This window comes from Nansenia antarctica (genome assembly GCF_963989245.1).
Source record: "Nansenia antarctica genome assembly, chromosome: 5".
Classification (NCBI taxonomy): Eukaryota; Metazoa; Chordata; class Actinopteri; order Argentiniformes; family Microstomatidae; genus Nansenia; species Nansenia antarctica.
In genome coordinates, this window is record NC_137690.1 from 67,125,924 (window position 1) to 67,153,388 (window position 27,465).

Genomic DNA, 27,465 nt, shown 5'->3' on the forward strand with positions numbered 1-27,465 from the left:
AATACGTTAGCAAATAAACCTCTTTCAACAGACTTAACATGATTGATATCAATAACATTCTAGGTTTAAAATAGAAACAGATAGGTTTGTTTTGCCAGTGAAATGGGAAGCATTAAGAGAGAGGGAGGAATTGTGTTTCATAAATTATTAAAACGTGCAATAAAGTCTATGTATTGTTAGATCTTGGTGGGATTGTCTAGAAACATATATGCTTAGGTCACTCACACACACACACCTACATACAAACACATATACACTCTATTCTTATGTCACTCAGACACACACATAACACATACACACACACTCTATTCTCATGTCACTCAGACACACACACATTCTGCTTCTTCCAGGTCAGCCTGATCTTCACGGTTAGCAGTGACGGCACAAATAGACAGATTCAGGGTTGTTATCTTAAGGCCTTGGGGGGTGGTAGGCGTGGGATGGTGAGCTCATTCACAACGTACATCTGAGATAACATGAAAAGCATTTAAACCTGTCTGTATTTCATAATGTTGTCGAATGCTGGTACTCTGCTGACGAAGCTAGTTTGCTGTTGTCTTAATAAATCTTATAGTACTCATTCCGACCCGTGTTGAACATTCTATTCCTTGTCAAATCGTGTATGCTGCACACCTAATCTATCCTGAGATGACACAATGCATTTAAGATCACGAATCCTCAATAGATTGATCCATTCCATAATTTTACCGACAAGAAGATTCTTCAGTATCTAGGTCTCCACGCATCTATTTCCTTAAGGGCTTCTGACCAACCCAAGTTGTCACACCAGAATATTACACATTCTCAACAAAATGCATCACAGACCACAGTTATACATAGAGTAGGTTTATCCTCTAGTCAACATAGTATGCTTTGGCCTTCACGTGGAATCGATCGACTATGACACTCTTTTTGTGTTTAATTTAGAACCCTTTCGGGTTCCATTTAGAATTAGAACCTTCTGTGGAAATGGTTCAACCTGGAACCCATAAACTGGGAAACCAAAAGGGTTCGACACAGAACCCAAAAGGGTCCTTCAAAGGGGGGGGGACAAATGAAGAACCCTTTTTGACACTAACTAGAGTATGAACCCGTGGCTGCAGAATAATACAACAACAGTAAATGAACCGTCTGAGGGACAACAGGTGCCACGTGATAACCTATGAGAGAGGAGTAAATGATTGGGCTTTTGGGGCCGACACTGTAAATAGTCCATAATGGCTGGCAAAGGGATAATAAGAGAATGTGAATTGCCAATAAAATTCTGCAGTGAGGGAGATATCCAAACACTAACCCCAAAGCTCTGCGGTCCCACAGAGTCTGACCATCACTCATCCCTGTTGACAAACCACCCTCTATAGAGCTACTGAGAAGAGCTGCTGAATAGACTGTTAAGACTGCCATCTTATGGCGGTGAGAGCATGAATTCCAGGAGAGATGTAGAGATTGTTCTATGTCTGAATATAAATTATAATGTCACACTCATAAATGATTCTGTCAATGGTTGGAGGGCATTGCAAGGTTTAGGAGCTGTGTGCCCTATCTCAGTGGACCCTTTTTACTGTGCTTGATCTAACAGCACTGGGACCATGAGAGAGGCCCTTTTAAGTTAATAATGGTTTTCAGTGTGTATTTTTAATCAGTGTGGATACAAGATTAATGCATTTCTATGGAAAGTCAAATTACACTGCCAAATGTCCTTTTCACTCTGCTTTTGAAGTCTGGAGAAGTTATGTTTCGATTTTCCGTTTGAATGGATTGGGCCCTGCAACTGCGCCACAATCGACTGGTTGCTAGTACAGCTGATGTTTCAAGAACAACCCCCTTGCCGGGTTTTTGCTTAGCATCTTGCCAAATAAAGCAACTTTTTGTAATAATTGTATTGCAGTGAACATTTACATTTTTCCCAAAATGCAGCTCTGTGCAGTGGCTTGATAACATGACATAGGCTTGTTAGAAATAGCACTTGCAAACTCAGCCCTCTCACTAGTGAACATTAAATCACACCAATCTCCCATGCTGCACCCTTCTATGATTTATTACACAATTAGCACATATGTCAACACCTTGACAATATTAATATAATAGACCTTCTTGTACATTTGGTGAATTGCTTTTTTGTATGATGCTATCCTTAGCTCATTTTCAAGTTTTAGTCATCTGTAGAGATATTTTGCAAAGACAAATTGCTTTAAAACCATTTGTGTGTCTAGAAGCAGAATGAGTCAGTCATTTGGCATGAGGATAGCCAGTTACCCTTCAGACAGAGGGTGTGAAAGCTTGATGTACATCACTCCTGTCAACTGGCAGGTGTCTATGGTGACTTTCATATACCTCAATGTCTCTACCTACCTCCTCATCATACAAAAGCAGAAATGTGACTTTCCAAATGCAGAAGTAAAATACAATACTCTCAGCACAAAATGCATGGGTGAATTCAGCCTTTGCTATGTTTCATAATACAAGTTGCAGAAATGCTCTGTTTTCTTTTTTGACCAAGACATATGAACAATGCCTTTGCTGCCAGATAAGACCCTGACTAACCAAGCAATGTTTATCTGACTCTACCCGTTGGTTGGATATGAATCTCGTCTCCTGAAGACTAAATTTGCCCTGTGACTAAAGCATGTGAAACATCAATATCAAGGCCTGTCATGGTGTGGACAGTGGAGACCGGACTCACTGGTACCCTGTCTGTCCCCCTGTAGATAGGCCTCTTGTCAGTGAAGTGGATGCACATGCTCAAGCATAATCAGAGACAGTTAAAACCTAAAATCTAGAAGCAGGAAGGCAGGTCCTGGTTGGATTTACCACCCTTAGGCCTCAGTCGGGGGGCTCTCTTCTTGACTCCCCATACATTCTTCCTCCTCGTTGCCAGATGGAAAAGCAAACAGATGGTACTATAAGTGCACCCATGGCCACAAATTGATGCACATTACAGCAGGTCAGTGAAATGTGATTCACATTCTTATTGCAGTAAGAGAGTTGCTCGCAACGGGGGGGAAAAGGACAAGGATATAGAACTCTATATATAGGCCAGATAGTCGTTATTCCATTATATCCGACTCTCTCCCTCTCTATCTCTGAGATGTTATCGCCGTCTCCTGCCATTGGAAACATACTCGGGTCAGTTCTCTAGATGCACTTTGGCATCTTCTCTTACACTCACAATGAGGTTATGACTAGACCATTTCTGTATAGTATTACCCTTTGACTCATGTTTTTTAAAGGAATAGTTTTACCCAAATTACAAAATTACATATTTGTTTTGAATAGTCTTTTGAAAAACAAACTAATTCTAATATTAGCATTTCTATTTGTACAAGACTGAGCTACTCTTCCTCCCTGGAAAAGTCTGCCCTCTCCAAGGCTTCTCCATCAGAGAAGAGAACTCTACGGTGACCTCCTTGCGGTGATCCTCGACATGTACATCCTGTCCGGCGAGCATCACAGCGACAGCACGCTCCTGCAGATTCTTCCTCTACAACATCAGAAGGGTACCTCCATTCCTCACCAGAGAAGCAGCTCAACTCTTTGTCCAGACACTGGTCATCTCCCGCCTCAACTATTGTAACACATTCTTGGCCGGGCTCCCCTCCTCCTCCATCAGACCTCTGCAGCTCATCCCAAATGCTGCTGCCCGTCTGGTGTTCAACCTCCCCAAATCCTCCCATGTTACCTCCTTCGCACCCTGCACTGGCTCCCAGTAGCAGCTCGCATCAGATTCAAGACCCTGGTGCTTGCCTACCGGGCAGCAAAGGGAACTGCCCCCTCAGGCAAGCAATGGTCAGCCCCCAAACACCTGCCCGTCCACTCCACTCTTTGACCTCTGCTGGCTGACTGGCACCACCACCTCTATGGGGATGCAGCAGACACGCTATCCAGTCAAAACCTTTCACCGTCCTGGTACCCCACTGGTGGAACGAGCTTCCCGCTGTTGTCAGGACTGCAGAGTCACTCCCTATCTTCCACCATAGACTGAAGACCCATCTCTTCAGGCTACACCTTAACTGTCCCTCCTGAAACCTCTCAGTCCCCTCCACCCCCCTGTAAAGTTTCTCTACTGTAAATAATACTTTTTTTTAAAGAAAAATAATTATTCCTTCTTCAGGCATTTTGAATGCCAATGCCCTCTGACCCGAGCATAGATTACTTTTTCTTGATAGATGATTCACCTACTTAGACAAATGTATTTGTTGTAAGTCGCTTTGGATTAAGGCGTCTGCTAAAATGCCCAAAATGTAAATGTAAATGTATTGTTTATTATACTCACAAAACATTTTTTATATGAGTTGTAGCAAAGTTATTCTACAAAATTATACTTCTATGGCCTCAGGCATAATAGTGTAGACTCAACTCAACCTTAAATGTTGTATTTGTGTGCTTCTTGTGGGTACCTGACTTTTGAACAGTTGTAGGATTAAGATGTCCTCTAACTGCTGGGATTCCCTCCCGGGTGTGAGTGCCCTGCTCTCACCTTAGTCGAGACCCTCAGGAGGGAAGGGCAATATTCTGTTCCATTGTGATCTTGCTCCTAGAATGCCTAGAAAGCCCTGGATTTTAAAACAAAGTGTGTCCTGCTGGGACCCAGCCCTTGTTATCAGAGAGCGAGAGAAAAAAACAGCCAGGGTGAAATCAAGAGCCCTTAATTCACTGAATTCTCTGAAATGAGTCAAAGTCAGCATGACACGTTCATCTTTTTTTCACATGATTGCATCACCATGTGTCGGAACGAGAGGATTGGTTAAAAAATGGAAAAGCAATGAGAGACTGAAGGATTGAATACTTGATGAATGCTGAATACAGAGAGGTGTGTGTACTGGGATAGAGGGCAGGCTCTCTTGCATACTACTGTATGCATACTATGTGGCAGTACTTTAGTGCCCCCTATAGGTCTCAAATCAAATTTCTTAGAACAAATGGAGATCAGTAAAAAGGTACAATAATAGTAGAACAGTATGTGATGTTTAGAATGGATAAACTGTATACCTGTACATCTGGGGGCAGTTTTTCTGTGACACTTTCAATTAAAGATCTCCATTGAGAATGCTTTTTAATCTAGGATTACATTTACATTTGTTGGTATTTAGCAGACACCTTTTCCCAAAGTGATTTACAACAAATACATTTGTCTAAGTAAGCGAATCATCTATCCATCAGTCATCATAAGAAAAATAAATCTATGCTAGGACAGGGGGGGTAGTGGGGTCTTTAGGAGGGACAGTTAAGATGTAGCCTGAAGAAATGGGTTTTCAATCGATGGTGGAAGATAGGTAGTGACTGCAGTCTGACAGCAGTGGAAAACTCATTCCACCAGTGGGGCACAAGTGGAGGACAGTGGATTAAGTGGGGGACAGTGGATTAAGTGGGGGACAGTGGATTAAGTTTAATCTGTGTTCGGGAAACAATCCCCTCGTGTCCAGGAGATTTCTGGTCATTTCTAAGCGCACAGGATCCGAGGCCCATCTTCAGGAGACTCCCAGACATTCCAGGAGACACATCTGTTGTAATAAGTGTTCCCTGTGAATAAATACAGGTTTCATTAATCAGCCCTTTTCTCCTTACAACTCCTCATCTTGGTTTCTCGTGATGAAAGTGTATTGTTTTATTTGTGAATGAATGAATTTAAATTCATAATCAAGAATAGCACACTGTTTCAAATACCAACACAACTCAGAATTTGTTGCAAACATTTTATTATTATTAATGTCTCCATGTTGAAGACAAGGTTGTCGTAAGATGCAGCCAGTTTCAGCAGTCTCCTCCTGGTCAATTATATATATATATATATACTTCTACTTCTATATATACTTCTATAGATATATGTATATATATATATATATATATATATACACACACATACAAGGATAATGGAGCAGGACAGGATCACAAAAGTCACCTTAAGATGGATACCACCAGGCAAAAGAAAACCTGGGAGGCCCAAAACCACCTGGCACAGAACTGTGACAAAAGAGCTGGAACAGATGCTGCCAAGGACCGAACACAATGGAGAGAGCTCATTGAAGCCTTATGTCCCATAGGGGATGAAGAGGAGTAGGTAAGTAAGTATACATATTACGGTACATGTGGGAATACGGTACATGTGGGGAAACTAGGATTAGGGTTAGGTGCTACGTCCACTTGGTACATGCTGGCATGTCTAACCCGACCCCTAACCCTAATCCTAACCCTAACCTTAACCGTAGCACCCTAGCACCTAACCCTAACCCTAGTTTCCCCACATGTACCGTAGCATACATACCACTTGACTTTGTTCTTATATCAAGCATGGGTGGGACATGTTGTTGTCTAGATAAACTCTTCCCTGTCTGAAAAATGTATCATAATGTCTCAATTGTGTTTTTGCTGTCCTCTAAATTACCTGCTAGAGGTGCCATGAGTGTTGTGTTATTGCATAGAAATGCAGGAAATGCTTTAAATTATAAAAACAATTCTGGAGGAGGACCCACAGATCCAGAAGTGTCATCGTCCCCGTCCCGTATTAAATCAGTAGGCCTAGGCTACTTCTGATGGTCCACGTGTGGTTGCTATGTCGCCCTCTAGTGATAGGAAAATGTATAGGACTAATAGGTTGCTCAGAATTGCCTTTCAAGAACAAGAGGCAGATTTGGCATTTTGATTTAAGGCTTGCATGATACTTGCTAATATCAAACAAGAAATAGCCTACGTTATGACCTTAACAACGTCGTAGACATAGTTCAGAAAACAGGTCCCTTTTCAAACATGTGCGAGGATTGAATGATTGATTGAAAACTTTATTAGAAGATTGCAGAAGTAGGTACATGAAAGTACATATTACATACAAGGTCAACTAACAGGATAAAAACCCAAGAAAGCCACTGGCTTATTTCAATTGGGGTCCTTGATTTAGTCAATCATATACATAGGAAGTGTAGCATTGTTTACCAACGTTGAATCAGAATATTTTCTCAGACAATATAGCCACTGTTGCACCATGTCCATGTAGCTCTTAGAGATGAGTTCAGCAGCGTTTCTTCATTGATTAACTCTTGTTGGTACGCAGACCTGAAGGTTTTTAATGCATGCTCAGAATACCATTTGCACGCCAATGCCAAAGGTGAGAATCAGTCATGATGTAAGAAGAAACTCAACAGAATGTACTTGTACTGTCCCAGGTCAGGTGGTCCGCGTAACGTTGCCAAGGTACTTCTGGACTGCAGCAACGCTATCATGCGTCATGCATCAGAGATCCAAGTGTGAGCAACTGACTAAAAACAGCTTAAGTTTCCTGCTCTGTCTCAGAACCGAGTCAAAGAGTGTGTTGCGGGTGGATGGAAGAATGTCCTTAGGGGACAGCCGAACCACCCAGCGTACAGGCGGGCGTAGAGGACCAGACTTGGAGTGGAAAACTCACCCTGATCCCAAAAAGCCCCCATGTCCATCCCCCCTCCCCCCCCCCCCCTAGGGAACTGGCATCAGTGCGACCTGGCATGTGCTAAATTCAATTAGCAAATGAAAGCTGAGAAAGCTGCACCGATTGTGCCAAAAAAAAGAAGAAGAAAAAGAAAAAAAGAAATAGAAACGGGAGCATGAGATTAGGCCAGTGCTTGACCTGCTCTCTTAGCCTAGCCGTTGCTCTCGACGACACCTCCACCCATGCCATAGAATAGAGAGAGCCCAACGGCTTGTCTTGCACAATCTAGAACCATTTGTATGACACTGCACTTGTCCGATCTATTGACCACCTCAACGCTGCAGGTCAAATTATGATTTTTTTGTATAGGAAAAAAAAAAAAGAGTCTTATGAACCAATCATTTACAGTAGAAGGCTGTCTTTGAGTTCGTGTTTTTTTGTTTTTGTTTAAAAAAAATAAGAGGCCCTGTTGTTCAAATGTAGGGGCTGGTTCGAGTCACTGTGATGGACTGAGTTAACAATTTGCTCATCAGCATGTCAATAGTTTACCAAATACTCCTCTCTCAGACTAGAACCCCTGAACCTGCTGGATTTGACACATTTCTTTCTCTCTCTCATCAGTTTTCTTGTTTCTGTCTGTTGTCTCTGTTCTTACATGCATTCTCTCTCTCTCTCTCTCTCTCTCTCTCTCTCTCTGTCTTTTGCATTCATTCTGTCTTTTATCCATGTCCAATATTGTCCATATTACAATCAACTGCTGATGCTGGACTTCTTTACAATCACTGTCCTCAGGTAAGTCTTAACTGGCAACTGTTCTCAGTCACGCTGTTCAATAAATATACACCATTTCAACCTATATGCTGTGTTTCTGGTTTGTATCAAATCAAACTATTATTTAATTTTTTTGTATAGTGCATTTCTCCCAAAATGTGACCCAATGCGCTTCACAAAGAGCAAAGAAGATAAAGCAACAACAAAGATGCTTGACTCTCCGCTAATGATTTAATGATTGGATTAATGTTATTGGTCTATTAGGAGACTATGTTTTACACATTACAGGCAGGCATACAGAGAAAATAGTAACAACAATGGTTAAAAAATGTTTGGTAGAAATAGGACAAGTAAAAAAATCTTTAATCATGATTTTAAAATGTACTTCTGTCTCAGACTCCCTAAAATGGTTTGGCAGGCTGTTCCAAAGTGGTGTTGCTCTGTAGGAAAAAGACCTACCATCCTGTCTGCCATTTTGTTTGGCTGATGACTTAAGTCTCCTACCCCAGAGGATGGAAGGGCATGAACTGGTATACAGGGCATCCCATGAAATGGTTTAAAAGTTATTAGGAGCCCTTTTAAATCAATCATGACCTAGGAAGCCAGTTCAGTGACTAATGTGTGGTTCCAGTTAGAGATTGTGTAAAGCTGTGTGTCTAACACTGGAAAGAGAATATTATTTTAGCAATGTTGCATAGGTGGGAATAATCTATTCTGCATGTATACTTAATGTGAGCGTCTTCAGAGCCATATCTGTGAACTTGGACTAATCTAATTTATTGGGCCAATGTCTAACAATTCATTTTTATCAGAGTTAAGGAGGAGGAAGTCCATAATTCAATGCGAGTCACCCAGGCCTCCTGAATGAATGTTAATTCATATTATTCAATATTAACAATGTTAATTTGGACAAGATTCTATTTGGAAAGGTTACAGGGATGATTCTATTATGTGAAGGGATTCACAGAATGCAATTTCAGTCTAATACGTACTGTAGAACAAGCATGAAAACAACATTGTATATTATTACAAGTCAAGCACTTCTGGAGTAGTCCTAAACCTTACTGCAGTGAATGAGTCAACAAGACCCTGCATGCTCATACACAACACTGAGCTATAGTGAGCTCACATACACACACACACACACACACACACACACACAGAGGACGAAGGATTGGATGGTGAAGTGGGGTTGCCGTGGCAACTAATGTTGACTACTCCGTTCCCTAGCAACATGATGTAGAGTGATGTCAATGGGAAGCATGCCAAATTGTTTTATTTACTGCTGACGGGATGATGCCAATCGTGTGTGTGTGTGTGGTGGAAAGGGGGCAGTTAGCTCAATGAGCTATGTCTGTAAGCATGAGTCTCTGTGGCAGTGGCATCTTGCCACCCCATTCAAAAGTTAAGAACTTTTTTTCAAAATGTTTTTTTATTTTTTTTATCTCCTATTTGTTTTTACTGTAGGTCCATATACTATCTATTTAGCGCTTAAGCAACATAAACCACCATCCACACACATTGGTCATGTCATGAATTGCAGCCAATGGCCCTACCAACATGCTGGTTCTGGCACCGGGCCTGCTCTGACATCACAGCGTCACGATGCTGACATTTTTGGAACCAGTATGGGTTATATATATCACAAAGTGGGTAAAGATTCCAGGTTGGTACAAGCTTTTCAAAAAATAGCCTAGCAGGGACTGTGACTCATAAGCCAATTAGGGATGCAATTACACCAGCTTGTTTCTTCTTTTCCATCATCCTCTCTACACCTGTATAGAGGAACAGTGGTTACGTGACAGCCTTTAGTGGGTGGAAGGAGGCACGATACACAGACATGCCATCATTCAGTGAGACATAAGGCGAGCAGGTTGCAATGACACATCTCTCTTGGATGTTGTATGGAAGGGTCTTTTCCACCCATTATAACACTAACCTATTAGACTGACCTATCCAACCTCTGCTATTGGAATAATTTGCCCCAGTGTGTCCACATGGCCGTCATCCTCTCTGGCTCAGTTGTCTGGGACAACAACACACAACAACACTGACTGTTCACCAAAGCCAATTCAAACTGAATGTGCTTATTTACTGCACATGCAATACATGTCATGCCCGTGTAGTTATCAGAATCACACACACACACACACACACATTGTACACTTAGTTTTGTGAATTTCTCTCCTTTTATGTATGACAGCTGCAACTAACCCTAAACCACTTCTTGTTTTTTTGTTCTCTAACTTGGAAACAACTCTCTGCATCAGCCCTGATGTGCTCCACTTGTATGACAATGTTGTATGAGTGTTTCCTACTACTAGTTTAACTATTGTTCATTGCTTACTACTCCTGATGTAGTATATTTTTCTGGGGTAGCCTAGAGTTCAGGGAGGTGAACCAGCAGCTGGAAAGGTGCTGGGTCAAATCCTGAGTCCTGTGGGGAGAATATGGTGGTATATTTAAGCAATATCACACGAGAGGGAGTGTGTTATACTGAATATCAGCACGGCTGTGATTCGGTCGTAGGTACGAGGCCGCAGGCAGTATAACAGCACGACCTCGAGTGTGATATTGCTTTTATACAACAGTTCTACAGCGCGATTTATTAGTTAACAGTCATAAGCGACAACAAATTATGATTTGTTTGTTTATTTAATCATACAAATAAACAAAAAATAGTTCCGCAACTGAACTTCAAATGGACGGTTGCCTAGTAACGTGAACACAAACATGTAGTCTAATCAACGGTCATTTAGTAGAACATCTGTGCGGTGGAGTGATACATATAGTTAAAAGTCCCAGTGCTGTTATACTGTATATCGTAACTCATGGAATGCCTCCTGTCCAATCAAATGACTTGGTCGGAACTAACTGTTGTATAAGGAGGTATCAAATCCAAGCTAAATTTCTGTCAACTGCACCTGATAGTATAATAGTAATGAATGAATGTTTTATACCCATTTTCAGCCAATCCCCTAGATAGAAAGGGGAAAAGCAAGACATTATAAGAACATAACACATGTATGCATGTGTAGCCTATGTTCTGCTGCCATCCAATGCTTTAAAGCTTGAACTACACCAGAGACTGACGCACTAGAACATCTCTCTCTCTTAGAGGGTGACAGAATGAAGCCGGACAAGTTTCAGCAAGACTACACACTTTATTCAGAAAACATCACTACAGAGGAAAACTTGCCAAAGGCCAATAAAGGAAAAAGACAATCTTGCTTTTCAAACCTCATATCAAAGAAAATAATAAAAGCAACAATAAACAATAAAAGAGCAATACAAATTCACCAAATGATTAAAATAGTAACTCTACTAAGAATAATGCAATAAAGATAATAATAACTATTCATAAAATGATAACAATAATATCTATCTATCAATGAAATGATAATCTGTCATGTCCACCTATTGCATGTTGACCTGGGCAGAGGACAGGGAGAACATGGGAGGCCCCAGTCTGAGCCAGGCCATGGGGACAGCATCTCTCCCTTCCTCCCTATTGGCTGTTGGGGCTGGGAATAACAGCAAAGGTTCATGTTAAGGCCAAGCCAGCAGGCCGCTAGTCTCTGGGCATCTTTTAACCCTGCTCCAGACACACACACAGACACACACACACACACACACACACACACACACACACAGCCCTTGCTCACATTCCTAACTCACACACGCAGTAGAGAGAGGGGGACTTCTTGTGGGGAGATGCGCATGGTCTTGACAAGACTCAAAGTGACATGTTGCTCCTCACCATGCACGCCCAAGCACAGTATCTATCCATCCTGAAAATATTGTCTAGTCTCAGGTTATCAAATGTGAAAGTGAGCTTTTGAGTCTGCCAAAGTGACTGCCATGGTGCATTCTGACGTGTCATGTGACACAGCAGACATCAAGTGGACATATTCCTACATGCAATGCCACACGACACTGGGGGGCGTTGGAATGACAGCACTCCAAGAGACGAGACAGCCCGAGTTGACCACAACAATGACAAATACACACAGACATCAGGACAGGGTTTGAAAACACAACAACACACATCAGCTGAAGCCCAACAATGACACACAGCACAACATGGGTGCATTTCTGTGTCAGCTAGTAGCAACGCGAGCCAAGTTGACAGACTTCACAGTATTTCTGCCCATGTCTTTAACACCTGCTGTAAAATACACCCACGTCTCTTGATTTTGACAATACTGTACTCTTGCCTGCAGTTGTTCAAACATCATGGTGAAACTATGCCGAACGAATATTTCTACAACTGAGCATGCGTGTGGATGTGTGTGAACATGTACGTGCCTTTAACGGTGTGCAAATGCGTTGCTAATCCTGGGTGAAAGTGCGTGGACTCCATAGTGTGTGAAAGCGGGTCCCCCCTGTTTGAGTCTCTAAGTGACAGGAGGTATTCTGAAAAGGAGTTTAGGAGAAGCCAAAGACAACACCAACAGATGCAGCCAATCGAGATCAAAGGTGGGCAAAAGGTGTGTGTGGGGGGGGGCCCCCGGTGTCATTGACCAGAGTCTGGGATTGGGGGTGTGGAGGCACAGGGGTAAGGACAAGAAGGGGGGATAAAGGGGTGGTTGGGGGGGGGGGGTTGCTCAGGAGTTGTCTGAGGGGACGTGCTCTTCGAAGCCCTCGCTCTCCCTCACTAGCGCCCTCTCCAGGATGACGCGGCCCTCCTTGTAGCGCTGACTGTCCTCTGTGGCAAACTCATAGATCCAGCCCAGCTTGCTGTTGCAGTTCTTGCAGCTGACATCTCGTACCATGTGTCTGCCCGTTAACATCACGCGATCCTGCACCTCGCTGTACTGCAGGTTCACCACCTGATCAGAGGCAGAGCAAATGCAGCCTTATCACACACAGTTAGAATATGATAACAGCGTGGCCTGGGGTGGTCCAGCGGTCTAGCACTGCGGTCTACAGTGCACACATATGCCCATGTCGACATGGGTTCAAATCCGACCCATGCCCTGCTGACATGCCCTCTCTCCCTTCTTCTCCTTACTTTCCTGTGTGTCTTCACTGTATCTGTTCAATAAAATGAAAAATATGAGTGGGACTGCCCCACTCAGAAAAAAAAGACTTGGAAAAAAAAGAACCTGATAACAGCACTGATGAATACATTTCCGTTATAAACACTAGTCTGCTGTGGTAGAAGCTGTGGTAGAAGCAGGCAGGTGTCATGGTGGTGTGTAGGCGGCGTACCTTGTTGAAGAGGAAGGCCCGGCCTGTGGCGCCAGTGAAGCGGGTGGAGATGAGCTCAGAGCGGTTGGTCAGGATGGTGTCACAGTTAGCGCAGGAGAAGAGGCGCGTGCCGCCGATGTGGTCCAGGAAGATACGCCCCATGGCTTACTGGCCTCCTGAGTCTCACACTCACCTGCAGAGGCAGAGGGACGGAGAGGGTTAGAGTTAACCTCTCTCTGAAATAAGAGGCATCTGTTAAAACATCACACCACACAATCTACATTACATCAGCTGTCACTGTGCCTGAAGCAGTACCTCATTTATCCATTGGGTAACCTACACAACAAACCCAAGCAGGCACACACATACATTCTTTCAATCCACATTAGGTCATCAAGATGGCCTTTACTGCATCCACAATGTAAAGGTATTTAATCAAATTATTCTTATTTCCTTTATACTGGACAAGTTCATTGCAAATAACTAGCTAGTATTGTATTGAGTTTAGCATCTAGCTAGCCGACGTTAGCCAGAGGGAAAGTATGAGCTCATTGACCACGACGTCAACATCCGCGACAGTCTTACCGTTTTCAAAACTCTCGACTATTGTGACTTTACTACAACTCCAAACAGTTCCCAAACGCGGTTATGTCGTCGTTTGAACTTTCTTCAAAGCCCTGGCTCTTGTGACAATGAGAGTTGTTCCTTCAGTCAGTCGACGTCGCTTTGTTATTCTCTCTCAGCTGTTCCTGCTGATTGTGAATCATCAACATCCGGCTTTTGATTGATTGATTGAAAACTTTATTAGAAGATTTGCAGAAGTAGGTACATGAAAGTACATATTACATACAAGGTCAACTAACAGGATAAAAACCCAAGAAAGCCACTGGCTTATTTCAATTGGGGTCCTTGATTCTCAATTCATCGTTACATGTAAGACAGACAAAAAAGCTAGTACTATCTACAAGATAATACAGACAAATAACTATTACTATCTACAAGATAAACACACATCCATCATGGGAAGAACAATACAACAAAACATAAGGTATGTACAGCGGGTAGGACAGGTGGGGACATACACCACAGGTGGGGGCGGGGGACAAAACACAAAGTATGTACAGTGGGTAGTTCGGGTCTTTTAATCTGATTTTTGATTTAGAGGGTCCAGTTACGGATTGCAGCCTCCTGTAAATGTTTTTTGAGAGTGGTTTTGAAGGTGGGCAGTGTTTTGCACTCCTTTAAGATTATAGGAAGGGCGTTCCACATTTTTACTGCATAGTTTGCAAACGAGTTTAACCCCTTGTTTGTGGTGCAACGCGGTTGAACGTGGTTCGTGGAGCTTCCTCTGGTGTTGTATGTGTGGACGTTGTTCACTTTTTGGAAGTATGTTGACAGGTACTTGGGTGTCTTTGTGGTGTAGCGTATCTTGAAGACCAGGCCCAGTGCAAGCTGCTGCACTCTGTCAACTACTCGTAGCCAATCAAGGCTCAAAAAATGAGCAGCGGTTAGATGTGTCCTAGGGTTGAGGCCTAGCAGAAGCCTAACCAGTTTATTTTGGGCTGTCTGGAGTCTTGTTTTATGGGCCTTTGTGGTTCTATAGTACCATGATGTTACGGCATAGTCGAAGTGACATTGAATGAGAGCTCCTGATAGGGTCCTCAGTGTGTTTTTACTGACAAGTGAGGATATCCTGTACAAGAATCTAGGAGAGGAGACACCTTCCTGCAATCAATTATTCATATTAGTGCTGTGCTAAGGAAACCAAACTCCTGACCTGCGCCCCAATCCTCAACTATTTTACCTGACACCCTCTGGTCCTGGTGAGGTTGACTCAGGTAGGGATGACACCCAGTTTCAGACCTGCCAACCTGTACGCATTTTGCGTAGAATGTACGCATTTTGACGTTAAAATGCGTACCTTGGCTTCTACGCAAAATGCGTACAGGTTGGCAGGTCTGCAGTTTTGATGAGAGGAGTGAACGCTGTTGAGGCTATGTCCTAATATGGACACCGTAGTTACGGGCTATTCCTGTGCACAGCTGTGTGGGTTAGTGACTGATAGTGCGTGAATGGGATGGAGTGGAGAGTAAGCAATACAATACAATTAATACAATTACTTTATTTTTTTTCTCCCGTGAAAGAACTTCTTTTGTTGAGTGGTAGATAGAGTAAAAGCGCCTGGGCTACAATACAATAGGGCTACAACAACAACTATAGTTTTTTCCCGTGAGAGAACTTTTTTTGTTAGGTAGAGTGCCCACCACCAGTTCGTGAGCTTAGAATGATAAGGTTCTATCTCCGTTTAGAATGATAAGGTTCTATCTCCGATTAGAATGATAAGGTTCTATCTCCGTTTAGAATGATAAGGTTCTATCTCCGTTTAGAATGATAAAGGTTCTATCTCCGTTTAGGGCAGTTCAGAGATATTGAGCGTCAAAGTTTTTACATTCCATTAATATGTTTTAGTGAGATGGAACCTTTGTATTTCATGAATTACTAACAACAACAAAAAACAACATTTTAAAAATAACATCACACAGGCATTAATATTAATAAACACCTAATGGATCAGATTATGTAAAAAAAAAAAAAAAACTAAATTTTGACAAAAATGGAGATAGAACCTTATAATTCTAACGTCACCAGTTCCTAACGGCTGGCACAACTCGACGACGGTGAGGCTGTTGCTATAGTAACCACGCAGAGCAGACGGACGGTGTGTGTGTGTGGGGAAGCGGAGCGATAAACGGTGTTGAATGTGAAGAAGTGAGGGAGGGAACGAGGAGGTGTGTAGAGGGAGGCTGAGAAGAGAGAGAAGGGAGAAGAAAGAAGAGGGATCTGCAAAGAGAGATGTCGGAGAGGATCGCTTCATGCGGAGACCTGTATGATAGTACCTCCCTCCTTCTCCAGTACTGCAATGGTAAGTTCACCTTTGACTTCATCTCTTTCGAGTCGACAGGTTGAGCGATTCACCGTTAGGACGTGGGGTGGTCACTGGTCATGTATTGTATTGTAAATACCGTTATGTATGTACCCTTCCCTTTCACATTGATTGATACACAACATCTTACAATCCCGGATTTGCTTGCTGCAGTTTTGTCGGTGTATGAACATAATGTCATGTAATGCATTGGCCAGGCGCTCAGAAAAAGACATGTTCATCGGATCCACACATCTCTCATCGTCGAGCTGTCAGCACTCTTTGAATACATGTAAAATATCGTCATACATGTCCCATAATGGTGAGAACAATTTGCATATTGTGGTTTCACTGTTCGAGACCAAAGGTAGTTTAAAGCGTAGAGGTGACTCAGATGAAATGGAGCCTACTCAGAACATGTTCACCTGAAGCCCCCCCGTCGTGATCACACTTCATCAAATATGTGTGTACAATTTAAATTTCTTTCAAAGGAAAAAATACATGTCTTCCCTCCTGGAGTCACTGGTCTACACAGTGTGCCCATAACAAGACAGCTGGGGGGAGAGGTGATGCAGAACTGTAATGGCTTACCTAGGCTATCACTTGACCATAAAAACCAGTGAATCATAAGGAAAGCCTATTACCAGTGCAGTGTGTCCAATAAAGTCTGATGAGACACACACAGGCTAAACAGCAAGGAACCTTTAATAATATCATAACACCAATGATGTCAAGTGAAAGATTCACTACACTACATATGACACCTTTTGTCACAGGGGGCGGCTTGATTAGCATTGTTGTAACATATCAAAGTATCATTATTCAAAGTGTTATTATGTTGAATGCATTAGGAGATGCAGACTATTTAGTTGTCAAGCGATTTGAAAGGTATCCAATTAATATTGAACCTGAACATGACATGTTATCAAGATAATGGACTAGGCTACATCTATGTGGATGACACAGTACGAGACAGCCATATTGAGTGACAGGTGGACAGACAGGGAGAGATAATAAGCCGGTTTAAATTGCCAGACTGTCTTGACCCCGTTACCCTGATGAGCGATTACCCAGGGTCCTCCTCCATACCTAGTCTCCATGCCCTCCCTGCACACTCTGCAGTAGACAACAGACGGAGAAGCACAGGAGGGTGATCATAACCTCTCTGCCAAAGGGAAATTGCTCAGTAGGCATCTTGGTCAGGAGTTGGCACCAGCTTCATCACTGTAGATCGTGGCTACTGCTGTTTCTGTGTGGATCTGCTGGTGGTTGTTGTTCAGATCACAATGTCACGTTATGGCCTACATGTAGGCTAGGTGGGGAAACACCTTTGCAACTGAGGAAAAACGATACGATTTGAAATGTAGCCTAGTGAGTGTCGTCGTCAATACATCATACTGAAGACGATATGTATTGACGTATGCAGCAGTTTGATGTTGGTGAAAGGGCTTTCAACTTAATTGACTTGAATTGAATTAGGGCTAATTCCCTTCTAACTCCAGGAAGAGCTCTCAAACTGTAGACCTATTTTAGTTTTGGCCTGGTAGAACATCTGTTTTGTAGTTGACTGCCATAGACAACATATTATGTGTCACAACAATGGCTAACCTGTCATGAGATCTAACTGGCTGACAGCAGGTGCCCCTCAATTGTTTGGTCACATGGTCTGACAGCAGGTTCCCCAGTTTAGGACACAGACTAGACACAGTCATATTGGCTCCACCCTGTTGGTTTCAATGGAACCTGAATGGAACCTGGTACAACAGCGCATGTTACAGGAAGTGTCACCTTCCTGGGTGTTGCCATTGGCTGATTTTGCAAGTGTTGTCATGTCACCTGATCGCACACCAAATGCGTAAGTCATACATTGCTGTGGTGCTGCTATAGCGTTGCTATGGTTATGAGTAGGTTCGGGAGGCTGCAGTTGAAGTGAGTCTGACAGAAAAAAGTTGTTGAATCTAATGTATCACAAATACCCACATTTACATGTTCAGTTGCATGCAAACCAGCCTCAGTTGCATGCAAACCAGCCTGTGAGTTTGGTTTAACGCGTTGTGAGGTGTCACTCATTTCACACGGCTTCCCACCCCATTGAACAGTAGCTACTTTCTGCAAAGGGTTTTCCCAGGCTTTCCAACCTTTTACTACTACTACTACTACTACTACTACTAATAATAATAATAATAATAATAATTAGCCTAGTTGACGGTTTTGGGAACCATTCAGTCGAGTGTGGTTGCCACAAGTCTGTAATTTGTGGATTTATATTCAACCTTGTCCATCATTTTGACAGATTAAGATTGATTTTTACCGGAACCCCTGACATCAGTCCCTGGGAGCTTGGTCTAGGATAGACTCACAGTGACATTTGACACTGTATAGTGTATAGAGTACTGAGGGATGTAATTTATTCATTTATCTGATCGTCGAGCTGTCAGTACTCTTTGAATACATTTAAGACATCCTCATGCTTGGAAAAAGCATCTCCCATAAGTCACTATTAAAGCAGGTTACAGGAGCAGCAGTCGCTATCGATGTCCATTCACTTTAAATGCCGGCGGCCAGAGTCCATGAACATGCTCAGCTTATAGGTGGCAAAAGTAAAAATAAATAAATAAATAAATAACCAATCACAATTGAGTAGGAGGTGCTAGAGAGTGGCTTCCTTTCTTCCTGCCAAACATAAACATATATACCTCAAGAGAAACTCATCTGAAACCCTTCTACCCGGCATCACCGATACTGTTCGCTCATCTGTAACGGCCTCAAGATAGCCACAGGATTGGATATTTTACACAGTAGCTCACAAGTGCAGCTGGATAAATGGCTACTGTCAAAGCATGTGGTGTTCAGACACACAGGGACAGAGCCTTATCTTCCTCCCTATTGTGTGGCTGCCGTTCTGAGCCTGGTTCCCCCCCAAGGCTTCTTCCTACCAGGGAGTTTCTTCTTGCCACTGTGCCCAAGGTTTTCTTCCCAATGCACAGCTTTTTCCTGCTTTTTCGCAGTTTTTAAATAAAAAATGCTCCACAAATCTGAAAATGTGATTGATTAATATAATATATATTCAATATATAATATATTCCTATGGTGAAATTGCAGCATAAAGATCATTCTCAGCTTCCTCGTATTCAAATCCAGCCTTGTCACTTCTGTAACAGGTGTAATTTTAAATGCAGGGCATTTTATTGTAGCTGCAGTAATAACAATAATAATAATAATAATAATATGTTATTATTATCATATTTAAAAGTGCCTTTCTCAAACTCAAGAACACTGTACAGAAAACAAAGAGAAGCAGGAAAAAAACCCCAGAATAAAGATAAACAGAATTTAAAATCGTATACATATTTTTTTTTTAAAGTGTAAGCTCAGGCAGCTATTGGGGATAGTGATACTCAGGACCCGTGCCACGCTGTACGAAGCCAAGTCTGAACATGCGTCCTGAGTCTGGTCTTGAATGTATTTGAGAGTATCAGAAGATCGGAATTGCTGGTGGAAGGGTGTTCCACAGCTTGGGTGCAGCAACAGAAAAGGCACGGCCGCTAAGTGTGCGTCGCCTAGTGTGGGGTATGAAGAGGACATCAGAATCAGTGGATCAGAGACCACGTACAGGGGTGTAGGGGTGGAGTAGGTCAGTTAGGGGCCAGGCCTAAGAGTGCCTTAAAGGTGAGGAGGAGGATCTTGAAGGAGATTCTATGTTTTATGGGGAGCCAGTGAACTTGCAGAGTCGGGGTGATGTACTCCCAGGGTTTAGTGCGGGTGAGGATCCTGGCAGCTGAATTTTGGACTTTCAGGGCCTTGCTGGAAACACCAAGAAGGACTCTGTTACAATAATCAAGGCGGGAGGTGACAAAAGCATGTAATGTTTCGGCAGAGGTATCAGAGAGTGAAGGTTGGAGACGGGAGATGGTCTTGAGATGGAAGAAGGCAAACTTGTTGACTGACCGTATGTGGGGTTCAAAGGAAAGTATTGGGTCCAGCCAGACCCCCAGGTTCCTGACCTCCGAGGAGGGGCAAACGGAACAGCCGTCAATGGTGAGGACGGGGTTACTGATCTTTCGAAGGAGGGTCTCGGGCGCAAGAACCACGAGTTCTGTGTTATTGCTGTTGAGTTTGAGAAGATTGGTGGTCATGTTAATTATGGACATTTAATGCTACTTACTATGTAACATCGTTGCAAATTCTCCTTTGTGTGATATTGATAAAGGAGATCTGGGATAGATAGGCCTAGTGTTTGTTTGTGTAATGCAGGGAGTTGCTTGTGTGTTTTGAATTGTGTGCTGCAGTGTATGTGTGGAAGTGTACAGTATGTTCATATTGTGTGTGTGTGTGTGTGTGTGTGTGTGTGTGTGTGTGTGTGTGTGTGTGTGTGTGTGTGTGTGTGTGTGTGTGTGTGGGGGGGGGGTCATTGAAGGAGGAGACTCAGTTCCACTGCAGTCTCACTTCCTGGTCCTGCCTGCCTGGCTGCTGCTGCAGCAGTGTTCTGTGTCTCTGGCCCCCAGCCAAGCCCCAGCCTCCCTGCTCCTAGCTGCAGCCCATGCGGCTGTGTAGGGAGGGCTGCAGGGAACAGTATCTTGTTACAAACACCCTCATGTCCTTTAGTGAGCCGCGTGTATACCATAAAGGAGGAGGAGGAAAGGAAGGTGGGGGGGGGGGGAGAGAGGCAGAGCAGACACTGGCTGCAGAAGAGAAGGAGGAGGAGGAGGAGGAGGGAAGAGACCCACCCCAGGATCACAGCTTTGGCACCCACAGGAGAGGCTAAGGAGAGCGGATAGGTTATCTGACCAACTGACTGACTGGCTGAGTGACTGAGTACTTGCAGGAATGGCAGGTAGGGGAAGGCAAAGCGGCTGAGAGCTCTATGAATATTTCAACAGGCGTCAGTTTTACCCCGACCTCCATTGTCCTCTCTCTCTCTCTCTCTCTCTCTCTCTATCTGTCTCTCTCTCTCTCTCTCTCTCTCTCGCATCGCACATGGGTTCATCCCATCCCATCACCTTACGCCGTAGCTAACCCTACCTCCTCCAATTATCCCCCCTCCTCCACCACCTCTTCCTCATTTTGTCATCTTCATATGTCCTTTAGCAGCCATGCGTTTGATGTTTTCCTCACACAGCGGCCACCTGCCCGTAACTGTGCTGGAGAATGTCCTCTGCCTGTGTCATCTGGCCGGGACACTTAACAGAAAGTTATTGACTCTGCATCGTCACCCTGTGGTCTGTCTGCCGGGGGGCTGCGAGATATTAACTATGCGAACTATAACTCTGATTAACAACATAATGGGGTGGTTCTCATGTGGAACGGTTATTATGGAATATGTGTTGAATTAGAATGCGCTGAACTGAATTAAATGTCTTTCACTTGAATAGGCCTAGATTAGTTAGAATGGTTTTTAACTGGTGTCTTTCTGTAGGCATGTGTACTAGAGAGGGTAATGGGTGGTGGAAAACCTGCATGTCCTGTACTGTAGGCCTAGGCCTGGCTTGTCTTTAGATTTGACGCTGCAGTGGTGAAGGGCTCTTTCTTTAGGCTTTGCTCAGCACATATCAACTTCTAATGTATGTGACCGACAGTGAATGCTGTTGTTTATTGACAATATCGGCAAGATGAGTGATTCAGGTCCGGGAATAACAGTCTTGCTGGGGGGAAGATTTCCCTGACGGAAAACGAATTTCTAATGTAATTAAAATACGCAGGACGATCTGTCATGTCAGATTATACAGCATGCATCTCACAGGGCATTTTTCATCTTGTTAAATTCCAATTCTACAGCAGAATACTGATATAGAGTATTGACATATTTGTCTTCCTTCTATTCTGGAAGATGAATTAGCCTAATTGGTTCCACTAGGCCTAGCCACTGCTTGTTATAGCCCAGGCCATGCAGAGTAAATAGCCCTGTTTGACCAGTGCAGAATGCTAACTAAACAAATCCTGTTGATTGTGTGGGAGAGTGACACATGGGTTTATATTAGTTTAGTCATTTAGAACACCGGTAGGCAAATACACAGGGGTGGTTGTCTCATTTGAATGGTAGAGATGATAACCAATGCTTTCATGTCCCCCAGAGAGCTTTGCATTGTTATTGAAATATGCTGAATGTATGTTGTTTTATTTTTCACAAAATGTAGTTCACTGTTTTAACGAGACATCGTTATCATGGAGTGACTTTAGAAAACATTTTCATTTCTGTCCGTTACGGAGGATCAGATCTGTGGTTGCCCAGCTGAGCGTGAGATCTGCAACACAGAGTCATAAACTGGTCAGCCAAGTGACATCATCCTAGTGCAGGACGCACCGAGAGGCTATTTAGGGAGTAGCATCACGTAGTTGCTCTAACTATGCAGAGAAACGCTCCAAACAAGGTCGCTAGCCCAATTATGTCCCTCAAATATATAGTTTCTTTTTTTTTATCTCCCCCATTGCAGTTGTTTTTTAGGAAAGTAAATCTGGGCTAAAATCTGCTTAGTATCTTTATCTATCACACAACACAGCCCAGCAACAAAGTATGGAGTTTGACATTCTGGCCTCCGATTCGCTTCAGAGGAAAGGACCTTAGAGCCATGCAAAGACCACTGGTATCTGTAACCCCTTTAGCTATGTCTGCTCTAACCTTCACAAAATGTTGTGTCAATATACAGCAGGCATAGGGGGAGAGGTACATGGACTAGTCAAGGGTAGTGGGCGAATTAGCCATTCAACAATGTTCAATTATTAACAAAAGGCAAAACTAGACACTTTGACTTTGATTTTTCCTTTTAATGTTGAATATTATCCACTACTGCCAGCAATCTCTTTCCTCTCGCTCTCATGTTCTCCCTCTCTCTCTCTCTTCATCTCTCCCTTGTTCTTACGCATTGATTCCTCTCTCACTTTTGCTCACACACACTATCCTCTCTCTCTCTCTCTTCCTCTCCCTCTGTCCCTCCCTCCTTCCCTGCCTCGCCTCCCTCTCTCTCTCTATCTCTTTATACACCTCTATTTTTTATCTTACTACTTGATCTTTTCAGTTTGTAAAGTGTCTAGAAAAGCGCTATATAAATTATTATTATTATTATTATCATTATCTCTCTCTCTCAGAGGATCACCTGTCAGCGGGCAGCACCATGGAGGTGGACGACCGGCTGTCCCACCTGGAGCAGCGCATCCAGCTCCAGGAGGATGAGATCCAGCTGTTGAAGTCGGCCCTGGCGGACGCCCTGCGCAGGCTGGGCTGCTGTGAGGACACCCTGACCCTGCAGCCCGGGGGAAGGAGGCCCACCCCGGTGACCGCCCCCACCAAGGGTGAGTCAATGTGAGGTGGCGGGGTGGCCACTGAGGACTAATGTGGCCCATTGGGGGCAACTGTGGCGCAGGAGGTAGAGCCGGCGTCTAATGATCGCAAGGTCGGCAGACCGGCGGTTCGATCCCCGGCTGGCCACATGTCGAGGTGTCCTTGGGCAAAACACTGAACCCCAATGAGCGGGCCGGCGCCTTGTATGGTAGCTTGTCGCCATTGGTGTGTGTGAATGGGTGAATGAGAGGCCATTGTAAAGCGCTTTGGAATAAGGCGCTATAAGTCAGTCCATTTACCATTACAAACCCTAGAACCAGGGTCTCCAACGTGGGGTTTGGAGAGCGACTGGTTGTCGGACAGGGATTGGTTCCAGCCCAGCACTAAAACACCTGGTTCTGAGACTGTTAACAGTGGTCCAGACTGTGATTGGTTGATTGTTTTGAACCTGGTGTGTTAGTGCTGGGATGGGACAAATGCCTGTGTATATCCTGTAGCTCTCCAGCACTGGAACTGAAGACATAGAGTTTAGAACAAACTCCTGCCATGTTGTTCAGTATTGTTCTTGTTGTAAAGCACTTTGAGACATTTTTCTCTATGTAAAAAGCACTACACAAATACATTTGATTGATTGACAGAATATTTTTATTTTTATTTAATATTTAATTTGTCCTTTATTTATGTAAACCAGCTCCTTACCTTCTTGTGATTTTTTTTTTTTCTAAAAGTTTTTTTTTTTTTTTCTTTCCTAACACCAGGGGAGCCACCCCTCCTAAATTTCGTTGTTTGGTACCTGTACTGTAGCAATGACAATAAAGTCCATTCATTCATTCATATTTAGCCAATCAGCATAATTACTGATACATTTGGTTCTCTCCATTTCAATGTTAGTGCGGCAACTCCTGCAAGCCTTACCCTCCAAGCCTCTGAGTCTCAGCAATGGTTACGTCCAGCCGAAACGGATGGGGGGATACCCCTCCTCCCCCTCTTCTCCCAAAAAGGAGGTGTTGCTGTCCATCAAAAGGTAGGACATTGTCAAACTCGCTTCAGGAATAAGTGGACACCATGTCTTGGGCTCACCAAAAATGTCCTCTACAGCTTAAGATTAAACTCTAATCTTAAAAGGAAGTTCACTATTTCCATTCCCTCTCCCAAATATCTCCCACGTTGACCGTTAACAGAGATGGTTTTTAAGAGCTTACCGTTGTTGTTTAGTTATGTCCAGTATCCGTGATCGCTCAACTTGTAGATAGGAGTAACCCGGCCAACTAGCTTCTAGCTCCACTTCAGCACCAGTATGTACTTTTAGAAATGACTTAACAAACTACAAATGAACTAAAGTTTTTACAAATAAAAACTGCGCTGGCATCCGTTGGCCGATAGGGATGAGAAAGCGCGCGGTCTCCTACAATGCCTGGGGGGCTTGGTCGATGACCCCTCGATGTCGTAGTTCCAAGCTTGTCCAGAGGGTGGCAGTGGTACGTGGAACATAATGCAAACAGAGAAACCTGTTCTTTATTGTCCCCCCGGCCTATTAGTATCTCTCTAGTCTCATCGTGTTTCTCATCTGTCTTTTTTTTCCCGTCTTTTTCTCCCTCAACGTCCTGCCTTTACTCTTCACCCTCTCCCCTCTCCTTCTCTTCCTCGCCTCTCTCTCCTCCTCCTCTCCTCGTTAGGAAGAGCATGTCAACGGAGCGGCTGTCCACGGTCAGGAAAGAGCTGGCGTCTGACTCCCGGAGCAGGACCACTTCCTCCAGCAGCTCCTCCTGTGGCAAGAGAGACAGGTAATGGGCCTCGGATCAATAAGAGGCCTTCACATACCAGAACCAAAACCACAGCCGTGGAGCCCGTAGGCGGGAAGGAAATAGATCTAATGGTTCCATGATGCTGCGCAAGCACAAGCAATATTAATAATGGATCCCATTTTGACCCAGGTCTGTTCTGTTCCGTCTGTGTACAACATCACTTACTTTGAAAATTTCAAATTGAAATACATGAGATGTGACGTGCCTTGCACTTTCTCGCTCCGAGAGATTGTCAGGTAGTTTAGCCAAACTTGCTCGGAGTATGCACTCCACCAATGATCTTAACGGAAAGCCATGCTGACAGCCTGCGGTCACCTGTGCACCCGTACCTGACGTGTCAGATAAAAATAGTCTTTCTCCTTGTTAGAGATCAGCCAGGTACCAGATGGTGTGAGTTTGTACTCTTTCTACTGCCTCGTCAGGCCTGACTCAGACTCACTGGGGCTGACACGCACAAACCCATACACACATGGGTGCACACACACATGCACACACACGCACACACACACACACACACCCACACACACACACACACACACACACACACGCAAATGTAGACAGACATTGATAAATTTGTCAGGTCTTGTCAGTTTAACCACTTCCTTTTCGGCTTGAATGACAGACACTTGCGTCTACAAAGGATGTTTCACTGGCTTTAATAATTCAGACGTCCGTGTGTGATGGATCTGTCTGAGAAGGAGACGACAGAACAACCCGGGAGATGTGACACTGATGCAGGACCTAGCTGTATTGCAGGGGAGGCTGGTGGAGGTAGAAATCGGAGGACGGCATCATTGTAATGAATGGAATTAAGGAATGGTATCAATGGTGTATTTTTGATTCCATTCCATTGCATTACAATGTCCTCTGATTTCTACCTCCACGAATTTCCACTGCTGTGTTGACAGCATGCAGATCCTGATCTATTGACATGCTTCCGTGAGGCATTGATACTTGAAAAGTTTCAAGTTTTATTGTTACGTCACAGTCAGGGGTGCAAACTTGTCACCTTTCTGCTAAATTAGCCGTTTTTATCTCAAAATATGTCATCCGTGTGAATTGTGTAGATCTGCCAAAAATATATTTTTGGAGGGGGGGGTCTAAGTCTCATCCAAGTCACATGATGCGTGAGCTAACTAATCTCCCTGTCTGCTGAACTCTGCTGCTGTTTAAATAACTTTTAGCTTCAGGCAGCTAGGTACAATTCCAGACAGCATAGAGAACACAGTCACAGTAAACTGTTTTCGAAGTAATTCTGCAGGTGTTAAGGTCAGGGCTGCCGCTACTCACACATGCATCATTGTTAGACCACCGTTAGTGCTAGCGGTATCTATTTAACACCATTAGTGCTAGCGCTACCCCCCCCCCCTAAGGTTAGCACAAAAAAAAATGCAAAAAAATAAAATGGGTCACCTTTTTGGGCCATCACCAGTTTGCACCCCTGACATTACATAAGTGTAAGGGCTACACCACCCCTCTGTAGCGCTCTGCGGTTGAGGGCAGCGCAGTTCCCATGCCAGGTAGTGATGCACCCAGTCAGAATTAAGTCCTCTGTCAGCGTCTGGGTTTGGAGTGGTGTAACGCTTTGCACTGTGTCCTGCAATGTAAATCACTTTGGATAAAAGCATTTATCTAAATGGCATATTTTATTAGGGCGCAACAAGCCCGTGCAGTGAGCAAATCCCAATTGTGACTGTTAGTTATTCAGCCCTGTTCCGTTTTCATGAAAAGGGCCATGATTGGTAACTTGTTTTGCTTTCCGGCAAGCATAGAGGACTCCAGTCCATTCCCTCACTACAATTCTGATGCCAAAATTGACACCAAATCAACACTGGCAGATCCACCTCCTCAAGACGAACAAGAACACTAGTAGGTTTAATCAGCATCTTAATTAATGAAGAAATATGCAAATGAGGCAATATTTATGCAGATTATTAGATTATGAGCCTCAAGAAAGTAAGCAGTATGACATAGATGCGTACTAATTCCAACATGATCAGATGTATAACATGGCTGCCACGTGACACTCAATATTCCGGATTTCCAGACATTTTTAAATGTACAAAAAATAACACAAAACCGCAAGTTCGATTGACACAAA

General features: G+C 43.6%; 2 protein-coding genes across 2 annotated transcripts in view; both read right to left on the reverse strand.

Annotated features, from left to right (window-relative positions):
- Positions 1 to 27,465, reverse strand: part of LOC308158275 (5'-3' exonuclease PLD3-like) — a gene marked incomplete at both ends in the record, with an annotated part of 402,256 nt that overhangs the window by 129,849 nt on the left and 244,942 nt on the right. The window lies entirely within an intron of this gene.
- Positions 12,657 to 14,044, reverse strand: LOC308157490 (protein yippee-like 5). The gene is made up of 3 exons (XM_080531047.1): positions 13,946 to 14,044; positions 13,382 to 13,553; positions 12,657 to 12,999 (listed from the first exon to the last, which is right to left on the reverse strand). Exons 2-3 carry the CDS (start codon positions 13,520 to 13,522, stop codon positions 12,775 to 12,777), a joined length of 366 nt encoding a protein of 121 aa, XP_080387173.1. The 5' UTR covers positions 13,523 to 13,553; positions 13,946 to 14,044; the 3' UTR covers positions 12,657 to 12,774.

Bases quoted from the DNA above. Each gene is read 5' to 3' on its own strand.
- LOC308157490 (XM_080531047.1), bottom strand. From the start codon at position 13,522: ATGGGGCGTATCTTCCTGGACCACATCGGCGGCACGCGCCTCTTCTCC. The intron at 13,000-13,381 runs GTACGCCGCCTA...GCCTCTGATCAG, and splicing joins GGGCCTTCCTCTTCAACAAG to GTGGTGAACCTGCAGTACAG.